This window comes from Mytilus trossulus, chromosome 10, assembly GCF_036588685.1.
Source record: "Mytilus trossulus isolate FHL-02 chromosome 10, PNRI_Mtr1.1.1.hap1, whole genome shotgun sequence".
Taxonomy (NCBI): domain Eukaryota; kingdom Metazoa; phylum Mollusca; class Bivalvia; order Mytilida; family Mytilidae; genus Mytilus; species Mytilus trossulus.
In genome coordinates, this window is record NC_086382.1 from 16,313,872 (window position 1) to 16,327,076 (window position 13,205).

At 32.8% G+C, this 13,205-nt stretch overlaps 1 protein-coding gene across 4 annotated transcripts in view; it reads left to right on the plus strand.

Moving 5' to 3' along the window:
- LOC134686946 (recQ-mediated genome instability protein 1-like) overlaps positions 1–13,205 on the plus strand; it is a 46,574-nt gene that overhangs the window by 16,460 nt on the left and 16,909 nt on the right. For all 4 annotated transcript variants that reach the window (XM_063546809.1, XM_063546810.1, XM_063546808.1 and 1 more), the window contains exons 5-9: positions 196–315; positions 5,277–5,410; positions 9,517–9,674; positions 10,682–10,719; positions 12,084–12,747. In XM_063546809.1, coding sequence (XP_063402879.1) covers positions 196–315; positions 5,277–5,410; positions 9,517–9,674; positions 10,682–10,719; positions 12,084–12,747 — 1,114 coding nt within the window. The remainder of the gene's footprint in view (positions 1–195; positions 316–5,276; positions 5,411–9,516; positions 9,675–10,681; positions 10,720–12,083; positions 12,748–13,205) is intronic.

Genomic DNA, 13,205 nt, shown 5'->3' on the forward strand with positions numbered 1-13,205 from the left:
GATAAGGCCTTCGACTACCGGTTAACCGGTTAATCAGTCAAGCGATTATATGAGTAACCGTTTAGGCAAAAGTGTACGACTTGACAACACTAGTTAAGTGTAACCTCTTACAATTGTTTTTTAGAATGTTTGAATTTGTATACAAATTAATGTTATAATACTATTAGTGTATGAGTATTGTCTTTTTTCTGTTAGTGGGAACCAAAAGCTAAGAGAATGTTAATGTTAAAGTTGACGGATGGATCCTGTGATGTACAAGGAATGGAGTATGAACCTATACGATGCCTAAATAATAACCTAAACCCTGGTTGTAAGGTTTGTGGACTAAACTCAGGCCAACCTTAAAAATATGTTTGTTTGCAGTTTTCCGACTGTACCTTCAGACTGAAGGGTCGGTAGGTAGGAAAAATATTTTATTTTATCAGCCAAAATACAGTTTAAACAAGCATTTACTAAACCAAGTTTCTTGTGAAGAAAAAAAAAACCATTTTAAAACAACAAACACTGGACATGCTGATAACCAACATCAAATGAACAGGTATTTTCAGATAAAAAACTTTTTAACCAAAACTGAAACTTTAACATAGTGTCATTATCCAATTTATGACATAAAATATGGTATAATTATTAAATACTGGAACACTTATAAACAAGGAATGTCATTATGACTAGAACTGTTTTAAAGAAATATATTCAGACATGTATGTTTCTTGACTAGAATGTTTTCATGAGTAGAGTATTTTCATCAGAAAAATGTATATATTATAGATTTATAAGACAATTATTAAAGAGTATATTTTTGATAAAAAAAAATAACCATTGAATCTTCCTCAATTGAAAAAAAGGCAACTTGAAAAAAAAGTATGAAGACATCCAACTGTTTTCATATTTCTAACAATATTTAATTATATGTGATAAGGTTATATTTTTGCCAGGCTTTAATGAAAACCAAAGAAATCTTAAGTTTGGGGTGAAATCCATAGCACCCCATTAAAAGTAAATGGTCTGTACTGAAATGTTTTTATGCATAAAAAAAATTGGCAGCATAGCTCCTAAGGACATGTTTTAATTGAATTCACACAGGCCACACAGTTTGGGTATATTTAATATTGTAAGAAAGAGAATAATTGCAATGAGTGGGGCAGCCCCCCTTATCCTAAAGGAGCATACTCATTGCAATTGAAGATAGATTTAATATAGAGAGAGTATATTTATTTTTCAAGCTAACCATTCATTTTCTCTACATCTTTGTGTAGTTAGAGTTGCTTCTTATTGATTTGGCATGATCTATATCCATTAACATTTCAAATGAGCCCTTCCTCCGTACAGGCGTGTTTACAGATATCCATGAAGATTTAAGTCACGGAGGAGTGGTTTCATCTTTGTCGTCTTCCATTGATTTGTAGAAAATATGCCATACTTCAAGCTGCTGTCGAATTATTTAACCACTGAAATTGGTTCCATAAAGTCAGGCTCCACAGATTCTGAACCAGATTTGTTTGAGACAGAATGGTTATCATGTCAGTTATGAATATCCGCTGCATCATCGTCAATGATATCATCACACATCATTACATGTGCCTGAATCTGTATTAAAAGTTTACTAATAAACTTTTTTGTTTGTTATTTGTCTTAAAATTGACACGAGACGACAGCTTAAAGTACTCCTCCGTGACTTCATGGATACCTGTAAACAATTTCCATGTGCTTTATCATTAAATGGTCACATGAAAGCTTGACGGGAAGCTAAGAAAAAACGAACTTAAATTGCGTAATTGATCCAGACTTTAAATCATTTCCGGAAAAGACCCAATGTTCCGGATCGCGTCAATAGAGGTATTAAAAAAAAATTCTTCAAATTTAAAGCAATAAAATTTTCACAGTCGGGAGGATTTTCAAGGGTCGGTCGGTAAACTGCAAACAAACAATATTTTAATTTAAGCCTCAGTAATACTATAAAGTCAGAAATTATTGCGATGTTTTTATTATTTTGCGAAAAATGCGACGGTTATAATCGTTATAATTAAAACTTGCATTTTGAAATATTTTATATGAATTAAACAAGATTTTTCTCCATATCGCTAAAATTAAAATTGCATTTCAGTCTTAAATGCAGAAATCGCAATAATAAATGCATGCAATAATTTCTGAATATTCAGTCATTGTTCCTACATTCTCATTTTGTTAATACCTAAAAACAAATCCATCTTCTGTATGCCTTTCTTCTCACCATTAACATACCAGCATATGACTTTGATTTCTGTAAATCTTTGTAAAACAATATATAAAACAGACCTCAAACAGATAGCCTCTGGTCTTTGTTAGTCTTGTATTATTTTAATTTTAGTTTCTTGTGTAGGTACAATTTGGAAATCAGTATGACGTTCATTATCACTGAACTAGTATATATTTGTTTAGGGGCCAGCTGAAGGACGCCTCCGGGTGCGGGAATTTCTCTTTACATTGAAGACCTGTTGGTGACCTTCTGCTGTTGTTTTTTCTATGGTTGGGTTGTTGTCTCTTTGACACATTCCCCATTTCCATTCTCAATTTTATTGCATGGATGATTTTAGAGGACAAGTTTTTATATACTTAGAAGAGTTGATATACTGGTTTACCTCTGTCTGTCCATCCTCCCATTTTGAGCTCACCCGGCCCGAAGGTCCAAGTGAGCTTTTCCCATCACTTTGCGTCCGTCATCCGTCGTCGTCGTTAACTTTTACAAAAATCTTCTCCTCTGAAACTACTAGACCAAATTTAACCAAACTTGGCCACAATCATTATTGAGGTATCTAGTTTAAAAAATGTGTGGCGTGACCCGGTCAACCAACCAAGATGGCAGCCACTTGGCTTTCATATGAATCTGACAACCCATTGTTGGGTTGCTGCCCCTGACTTGGTAATTTTAAGGAAATTTTGCTGTTATGGGTTATTATCTTGAACATTATTATGGATAGAGATAAACTGTAAGCAGCAATAATGTTCAGCAAAGTAAGATTTACAAATAAGTCAACATGACCGAAATGGTCAGTTGACCCCTTTAGGAGTTATTGCCCTTTATAGTCAATTTTTAACAATTTTTCGTAAATCTTAGTAATCTTTTACAAAAATCTTCTCCTCTGAAACTAATAAGTCAAATTAAACCAAACTTGGCCAAAATCATCATTGGGGTATTTAGTTAAAAAATGTGTCCGATGACCTGACCAACCAACCAAGATGGCCGCCACGGCTAAAAATAGAACATAGGGGTAAAAGGCAGTTTTTGGCTTATAACTCAAAAACCAAAGCATTTAGAGCAAATCTGACAGGGGATAAATTGTTTATCAGGTGTAGATCTATCTGCCCTGAAATTTGCAAATGAATCGGACAATTGGTTGTTGGATTGCTGCCCCTGAATTGGTAATTTTAAGAAAATTTTGCTGTTTTTGGTTACTATCTTGAATATTATTATAGATAGAGATAAACTGTAAATAGCAATAATGTTCAGCAAAGTAAGATTTACAAATAAGTAAACATGACAGAAATAGTCAGTTAACCCCTTTAGGAGTTATTGCCCTTTATAGTAAATTTTTAACCATTTTTATAAACTGTAAATTTTTACTAACAATTTCCACTGAAACTACTGGGCCAAGTTCATTATAGATAGAGATTATTGTAGGCAGCAATGATGTTAATACAAACACATCACCATCACCAAAACACAATTTTGTCATGTTACCATCAGTGCCCTTTGTTGTTTGATATTCACATAGACCAATAGTCATAAATTTTTGTAAATTTTTAGAAAATATTTTCCACTGTAATTACTGCGCCAAGTTCATCATAGATACAGATAATTGTAGCAACAAGAATGTTCAATAAAGTAAGATCTACAAACACATCACCATCACCAAAACACAATTTTGTCATGAATTTATCTGTGTTCATTGTTTGATATGAACATAGACCCAAGGTGAGCGACACCGGCTTTTGAGAGCCTTTAGTTTAATTTTAATTGCATTTTTTTTTAAACAATAAATCAGATCTTCCTGAAATTAAGTTTCAAGCTTCAAGTATTAAAGCAACTTTATATACCTAAGAACTGAATGCTTCTTTTTGTAACTTTATTGGGGTGTAAAAGCATTGACCGAAGTACATTTCTTCATTCTAAAAATGTGCGCACAGTCAACGCTTTTACAACTCTATGAAGTTATAAAATGAAGCATTTAATACTTATACATTGTAATTACATTTTTAGCTCCCCTGGCTTTTTTTTTTGCTTTTGAAGAAAATAGGACGATTCAAAGAACATTTAAATAAATTGAAAAGCCAAAATAATCATTGATGAGAGATTTAACCAAAAAAATTAAGGTGAGCGATTCAGGCTCTTGAGAGCCTCTTGTTTAACTATGATCATGAAAACAAGAATTTTATAAAAAAAAATATTTAATTCACCTGTGCACTTTATTGTGGGACCACGTGTTATCATGAATTAAGAAATAATTCCTTCATGTCATGCTCTATGCTCATTTTAACATGGATAGGCATTATATTTGTCGATATTTTATACTGAGCGTTAGCGAGGTGTAAAATGTGGTCAAATATAATGCCTACCCATGATAAAATGAGCATAGAGCATGACATGAAGGAATTATTTCGATTCTAATATGACAAATACAATATATTTATAGTAAAATACCGTAAGAATGTTTGGCTGTTCCCATGTCCTCCCGTAGAGTCAGACTGTATATTACATTTCATATTTGATAAGTTTAAAAACTACGAGCATGGTAAATATATGTTGTTTGATAAAGATATATAATAAAAGTTTATTTTAGCTGCTTAAATGCAGATATTTAAAAGTATAACGATGGAAATAACATTAATATAAACAGCAAGTCTGTGCGCATTTGTGAAACATATTTTTTATGCTCATTAGAACACGGCTTTGTTAACAAAGCGTAATAAGGATGTCATATTAGAATGATAAGTTTAATTGAGTAATGCAATTGCTTTTAAAAGGAATAACATGTGATGTGCAGTTAGCCAATCAGAATAAAGTGTTATAAGGAAACATACATCTAACGTAATTATTGTGCAATGCATTTTCATATGCATCCCTTATCAACCAAGTTTATGTACAAAAAATGAACGAAAAACAAATATGTTACACATTATGAAACGACAACCACTGAACTACAGGCTCCTGACTTGGGACAGGCACATTATGCCACACATACATACAGAATGTGGCGGGGTTTAACATGTCAGCATATAATCTATATGTGTATTTTCAGATTCTTGTAACAGGAAAAATACTATGTCGCCATGGACTATTAATGTTGAAAGAAGAAAATGTATCTGTTTTAGGAGGGGAAGTTGATACTTTAATGGAATCTAACACACATAAAAACATCCTTCAATTGACTTTGTAAGTTGATATGTGCATAACTTTAATGGAATCTAACACACATAAAAACATCCTTCAATTGACTTTGTAAGTTGATATGTGCATAATTGTACAAATCTTTAAGATTGTCCTAACCTTCCTTAAGGCCTTCAAGATGAAGAAATAGAATCTGAATAAAAAAATGCTGAATTGTTTTAAATAATTTCCAGATTTTACTGACATAAAGACTTACTTACAGACAACATTATTCGTTTACACTGACAAGGCCAACCTTAAAAATATGTTTGTTTGCAGTTTTCCGACTGTACCTTCAGACTGAAGGGTCGGTAGGTAGGAAAAATATTTTATTTTATCAGCCAAAATACAGTTTAAACAAGCATTTACTAAACCAAGTTTCTTGTGAAGAAAAAAAAAACCATTTTAAAACAACAAACACTGGACATGCTGATAACCAACATCAAATGAACAGGTATTTTCAGATAAAAAACTTTTTAACCAAAACTGAAACTTTAACATAGTGTCATTATCCAATTTATGACATAAAATATGGTATAATTATTAAATACTGGAACACTTATAAACAAGGAATGTCATTATGACTAGAACTGTTTTAAAGAAATATATTCAGACATGTATGTTTCTTGACTAGAATGTTTTCATGAGTAGAGTATTTTCATCAGAAAAATGTATATATTATAGATTTATAAGACAATTATTAAAGAGTATATTTTTGATAAAAAAAAATAACCATTGAATCTTCCTCAATTGAAAAAAAGGCAACTTGAAAAAAAAGTATGAAGACATCCAACTGTTTTCATATTTCTAACAATATTTAATTATATGTGATAAGGTTATATTTTTGCCAGGCTTTAATGAAAACCAAAGAAATCTTAAGTTTGGGGTGAAATCCATAGCACCCCATTAAAAGTAAATGGTCTGTACTGAAATGTTTTTATGCATAAAAAAAATTGGCAGCATAGCTCCTAAGGACATGTTTTAATTGAATTCACACAGGCCACACAGTTTGGGTATATTTAATATTGTAAGAAAGAGAATAATTGCAATGAGTGGGGCAGCCCCCCTTATCCTAAAGGAGCATACTCATTGCAATTGAAGATAGATTTAATATAGAGAGAGTATATTTATTTTTCAAGCTAACCATTCATTTTCTCTACATCTTTGTGTAGTTAGAGTTGCTTCTTATTGATTTGGCATGATCTATATCCATTAACATTTCAAATGAGCCCTTCCTCCGTACAGGCGTGTTTACAGATATCCATGAAGATTTAAGTCACGGAGGAGTGGTTTCATCTTTGTCGTCTTCCATTGATTTGTAGAAAATATGCCATACTTCAAGCTGCTGTCGAATTATTTAACCACTGAAATTGGTTCCATAAAGTCAGGCTCCACAGATTCTGAACCAGATTTGTTTGAGACAGAATGGTTATCATGTCAGTTATGAATATCCGCTGCATCATCGTCAATGATATCATCACACATCATTACATGTGCCTGAATCTGTATTAAAAGTTTACTAATAAACTTTTTTGTTTGTTATTTGTCTTAAAATTGACACGAGACGACAGCTTAAAGTACTCCTCCGTGACTTCATGGATACCTGTAAACAATTTCCATGTGCTTTATCATTAAATGGTCACATGAAAGCTTGACGGGAAGCTAAGAAAAAACGAACTTAAATTGCGTAATTGATCCAGACTTTAAATCATTTCCGGAAAAGACCCAATGTTCCGGATCGCGTCAATAGAGGTATTAAAAAAAAATTCTTCAAATTTAAAGCAATAAAATTTTCACAGTCGGGAGGATTTTCAAGGGTCGGTCGGTAAACTGCAAACAAACAATATTTTAATTTAAGCCCAATGGTACTGGCAGGGGGAAACACAAAATGTTTTCTCTTTAAATATAGTCAATTAGTTTCACCAACCAACCAAAATGTTTGCAGGAATATTGTTATGGTCCTTCCTTTAGTCCCTCCCACAACTACACTCAGAGACCATTTGATATAAAGGTTTCATACTTGATAGGATTATTATTTATATTCTCTTGACTGTTATATTGTCTATATGAATTGACATTTTTATCAGAGTGATATTTTGTGAACACAACTGTGTTGATTTTACGAAAAGCTCTCATACTTGTCGGATTTTTATCCATCACATGTATTTGACCAAATTGTACTCTCATTTTGATTTTCCCATTTTTAGCTCACCTGGCCGAAAGGGCCAAGTGAGCTTTTCTCATCACTTGGCGTCTGTCGTCCGTTGTCGTCCGTCGTCGTTAACTTTTACAAAAATCTTCTCCTCTGAAACTACTGGGCAAAATTTAACCAAACTTGGCCACAATCATCATTGGGGTATCTAGTTTAAAAAAATGTGTGGCGTGACCCGCCAAACCAACCAAGATGGCCGCCATGGCTAAAAATAGAACATAGGGGTAAAATGCAGTTTTTGGCTTATAACTCAAAAACCAAAGCATTTAAAGCAAATCTGACATGGAGTAAAGTTGGTTATCAGGTCAAGATCTATCTGCCCTGAAATTTTCAGATGAATCAGACAACCCATTGTTGGGTTGCTGCCCCTGAATTGGTAATTTTAGAGAAATTTTGCTGTTTTTGGTTATTATCTTGAATATTATTATAGAAAGAGATAAACTGTAAACAGCAATAATGTTCAGCAAAGTAAGATTTACAAATAAGTCAACATGACCAAAATGGTGAGTTGACCCCTTTAGGAGTTATTGCCCTTTAAAGTACATTTTTAACCATTTTTCGTAAATTTTATATATCTTTTACAAAAATCTTCTCCTCTGAAACTACTGGGCCAAATTAATCCAAACTTGGCCACAATCATCCTTGGGGTATTTAGTTTAAAAAATGTGTGGCGTGACCAGCCAAACCAACCAAGATGGCCGCCATGGCTAAAAATAGAACATAGGGGCAAAAGGCAGTTTTTGGCTTATAACTCAAAAACCAAAGCATTTAGAGCAAATCTGATATGGGGGTAAAATTGTTTATCAGGTCAACATTTATCTGCCCTGAAATTTTCAGATGAATCGGACAACCCTTTGTTGGGTTGCTGCCCCTGAATTGGTAATTTTAAGGAAGGAAATTTTGCTGTTTTTTTGGTTATTATCTTGAATATTATTATAGATAGAGATAAACTGTAAACAGCAATAATGTTCAGCAAAGTAAGATCTACAAATGAATCAACATGGCCGAAATGGTCAATTGACCCGACCCCTTAGGAGTTATTGTCCTTTTAAGTCAATTTTTAACAATTTTCATAAAATTTGTAAATTTTTACTAACATTGTCCACTGAAACTACTGGGCCAAGTTCATTATAGATATAGATAATTGTAAGCAGCAAGAATTTTTCAGTAAAGTAAGATGTACAAACACATCACCATCACCAAATCACAATTTTGTCATGAATCCATCTGCTTCCTTTTTTTAATATTCAAATAGACCAAGGTGAGCGACACAGGCTCTTTAGAGCCTCTAGTTACAGCATACCTGCCAACTTCACAGTTTAGAAGTGATCTTTAGGATTTTAACCCCTTGTCCAGATGTCAGGATCATGTTTTGAAAAAAGCTCTTAAACATGATTTTGCATTTTTATGCCCCACCTACGATAGTAGAGGGGGCATTATGTTTTCTGGTCTGTGCGTCCGTTCGTCCGTCCGTCTGTCCCGCTTCAGGTTAAAGTTTTTGGTCAAGGTAGTTTTTTATGAAGTTGAAGTCCAAACAACTTAAAACTTAGTACACATGTTCCCTATGATATTATCTTTCTAATTTTAATGCCTAATTATATTTTTTATCCAATTTCATGGTCTATTGAACAAGGAAAATGATAATGCGAGTGGGGCATCCGTGTACTTTAGACACATTCTAGTTGTGTTTATATATCATTGAACAAGGCCATAGTAAGGTCATTATGATATATTGTATTATAAAATGATAATACAATGCAATGTGTAATATACATTATATTGTATTATAAAACGATAATACAATGCAATGTATAATATACATTCACAATAGAAATTAGAGTTATCTTTACCCATCATATCAGTAGAAACCTTTAAAATAATTTTGATAAATATATTTTAGAGAAAACAATATTTCCAATGCTGGTAAACAATATAGACAGGAATTTGAAGGAGGACCTACAGTGAATACAAAGTCTGATATTAAGCCTGTGGTTACTAGAGATAATAGAAATGGAACAAGGGGTGCAGTATCAATTAACCAAAGGAAAACCCATTCTGGTAAATATTGTTACCTATTATTTACTTTTGACAGTCACCATGGGATTTACCTTATTTTAGCTGATGCTGTGTCAAATAAACACCAATTGATTACTGAAAAATGAAAGCAACTTTCAGGTAAACATCAATGGTAGAGCAACTCAACAATCCATAAAAAAACATTTGTTGCCATGATGGAATTTACATATCCTCTTTGTCTCTTTGATTTACACAAAGGTAAACTTCAGCATGTAACAACAGCCTGTAGAGGTGACAAATCCAATGAACAAGTTATAGTTTTAAATGAGGAACATGTGTTTCACAGACTACTTAAAACATGTCTTACAGGAATATAAACGGTAACTGTTTATTATACCCCCGCTTTAAAAAAGGGGGGTATACTGTTTTACCTCTGTCTGTCCGTCCGTCAGTCAGTCCGTCCCATGAATATTTTTCGTCGCATTTTTCTCAGGAACTACAATACAAGGATTTCTGAAATTTGGTTTCAGGCTTTATCAAAGTCAGCTATACCGTGTGATGCGTTTTCAGATTTGATCACTTGACAACTTCCTGTTTACCAAACACTTGTACGATTTTACACATGATAGCCAAGTTGAAAATTTTCGTCACACTTTTCTCAGGAACTACAATACAAGGATTTCTGAAATTTGGTTTCAGGATTTATATAAGTCAGCTATACCGTGTGATGCTTTTTCAGATTCATCAGTTGACAACTTCCTGTTTAACAAACACTTGCATATTTTTACACTATTTATATTATCCACTTGCATGACTTGCGGCTGGGTATCATCAGTGAGCAGTAGCTAGCAGTTTCACTTGTTTTTACATTATTGGGACTAAACACATAGCAACTTATCTTCATAATTTTGAATGAGTTTTTTTATTTTTTATATTGATCAAGGTCAAAAGTAAGTTGCAAATATAAATTCAATATAAAAATGTAATTATTATGAATTCCAGAGGCAAAAATCTTTGAATAATAAATACAGTTAATTCATATTTTTCAGAAAAATTCAAACAAGAAGAAAAGTCTGTCATTGATGAGGTAAGAAGATTAGTCAGCTATTATTCATTACAATACAACATTAAGGTCACTTTTAATCTCGAAAGGCAAAAATTATTTATTTGGGTGAACAAGTTGAACAGGGGCGAAAAGAGGTGAAAACATTGCACAAAAACTACCCTTAACAATCCCAGTTAACCTTAACCGTGTTAAATTTGACTGGACTATTAAAAAAATAAAAAATATGTTAAGGAGGACATATATAAACATACAGAAAGTAAAAATCATAAAAATGAATCGTTGCCCATGCATGCTCTTTTTGGAATGTCATAATTTAATTCATCAATTATTTTGAAATCTTCATAAAAGATGCCAGGGTAAGGAGACGTAAAAGACATAACAATTGTGTTCTGACACCTCCAGGACTCTTTTAATTAATTGCATCAGCAACATAATCAAGATGCTGGAACTTCTGTAAAGAAAAGAAAGACTAGTTTTGGGAACATAATATTGATACAAAGTGACTGTTCACATATTTGTATAATACTTTTTAATTTATTTTATTAATTAAGTTTTATTCTTAATAGATTCACCATATTTTTATTTTTGTCAAATTTTCGATGTGTATGCAGCTGTGCTTTTGCATACAATTACTAAAGTGTCTGTACACAAAAAATGAAAACACAGTTGTAATTCTAGAATGTTTACATATACTGGTATATATATAGAGATTAATACATGGCCTTTTCCATATCAACCTGGGTATCATCCCGAGACCCCCATATCAGCACCTCCACTCCATCTTGGGCTGATATGGGTAGAGGGATGATACCCAGGCTGATGTGGAAAAGGCCATGTATTAATCGCTTTATCATATACTTCCGACAATAGTTTCATGTAAGGCTAATAAATAAATGCAATAACCAAAAACAGTCAAAAGCTTTATAAAGAAGTTAAATTATGAATCAAATATACTATAATTAATATCCAACAACAGCATCACTACCTCCATATATATGTATGGTAACATTTCCTATAGAGGCATTTTGAAACATTGGAAATTTGGAAGAGTTTTATGATCATTATTACTGTTTGTTGTACTATAAAAATGATTCTTAATTGTCAATGGCATTTGTTAGCAAGTACTAAACTATCCCCACAAAAGTTCCCATAAATTTTGACGTCACAAAAAATATCTGACGTCACAATGGAAAAGAAAACAATCTATACCAGAAACACCGTAATTAACTTGCACGAGAAGCACTGTTATGGGTTTTTGCATAAGACGCCCCTGATATGGGTTATCAGCCCGGGTGGGAAATTATGGCTTGTGTACTTCCGCTTATTACACATATGCAAAAGCAATCATATCAATGCTAATTATATGATATATATATATATTTCAGTTTGATGAAGACTTGCCACTGGATGTATTTTTAGATGATGATATGGATGATTTTACTGACAGGGTAGGTTTGAATGTTAGTAATTCAACAACAACCTTACCTCTTCAATCTCAGCATAGCAGTTGTGTGAACACTTATCCTACAAGAGTCACCAAAGGATCAATTGTCAATCATAATAATATCACATCTTTAAATTCAAACATAAACAATCAATTTCCTCATCAAGACAACAGTGTACAAATGAGTTTACAAAGACAAAGCTTACCAAGAGCTTCAGCTAGACATGAGGACATAACTAACATGAATTTTGTTGAGGAAGACTTTGATGACGACTTTGACATGTCAGATTTCACTAATTCAAGGACTAAATTAGATACAAATGAAAAATTACAAGTCAGTGCCACAAAGAAGAGGCAATTAATATCACCAGTAGACAATCAAAATTGCAAAAGGAGGTCATATGTGTCAAATTGTGATGTAGGGGAGTATATAAGACCTGATGTATCAGCTACAGATCAGTGGAAAGAACCTGTCCTGAACATGAAATTAGAAGGTGGCATTGTCAGTGGTATATCTGATGTAGATATTGATATTAACATTGAAGTAGCTTTTTCACCTGAAAACATTACTAACAGGGAAAGACAGAAGTGTTTATCACAGGAAGGTAAAGTCAATCATGTATTAATGTTTCATACAATGTATTGAGTTGTTTAAATGAAATACTAACTTTGACAAATTCTTGCCAGATTATAACTTGGGTTAAATTCTCCCTAGCCATGCTCATCCGAATTTAAAGTATTTAATCTCTAAATTCAATAGGCTATAAACAAGACAAACACAGATATAGGATTAGTTTCTCACAGTAACATATTATTTTCTCTTGTGATATAATATTTTATTTTACTTTATTGTACAGATTTTTGATTCAAACATCATATAAATACATGACATACAATATTGTTCCTCTTTCGCATCGTTTCTTTTTCCTCAGGTAATACCTTCAATGCCTGTACATTAGGCCTCAACAATAAAGCTTGTTCGATTGTCTGTTACCAGATGGAAAAAAGGTTGGACAAGTAAAAGCTGTATCAAGCTTGTCCGTCGGGACAAGTACAATTATTC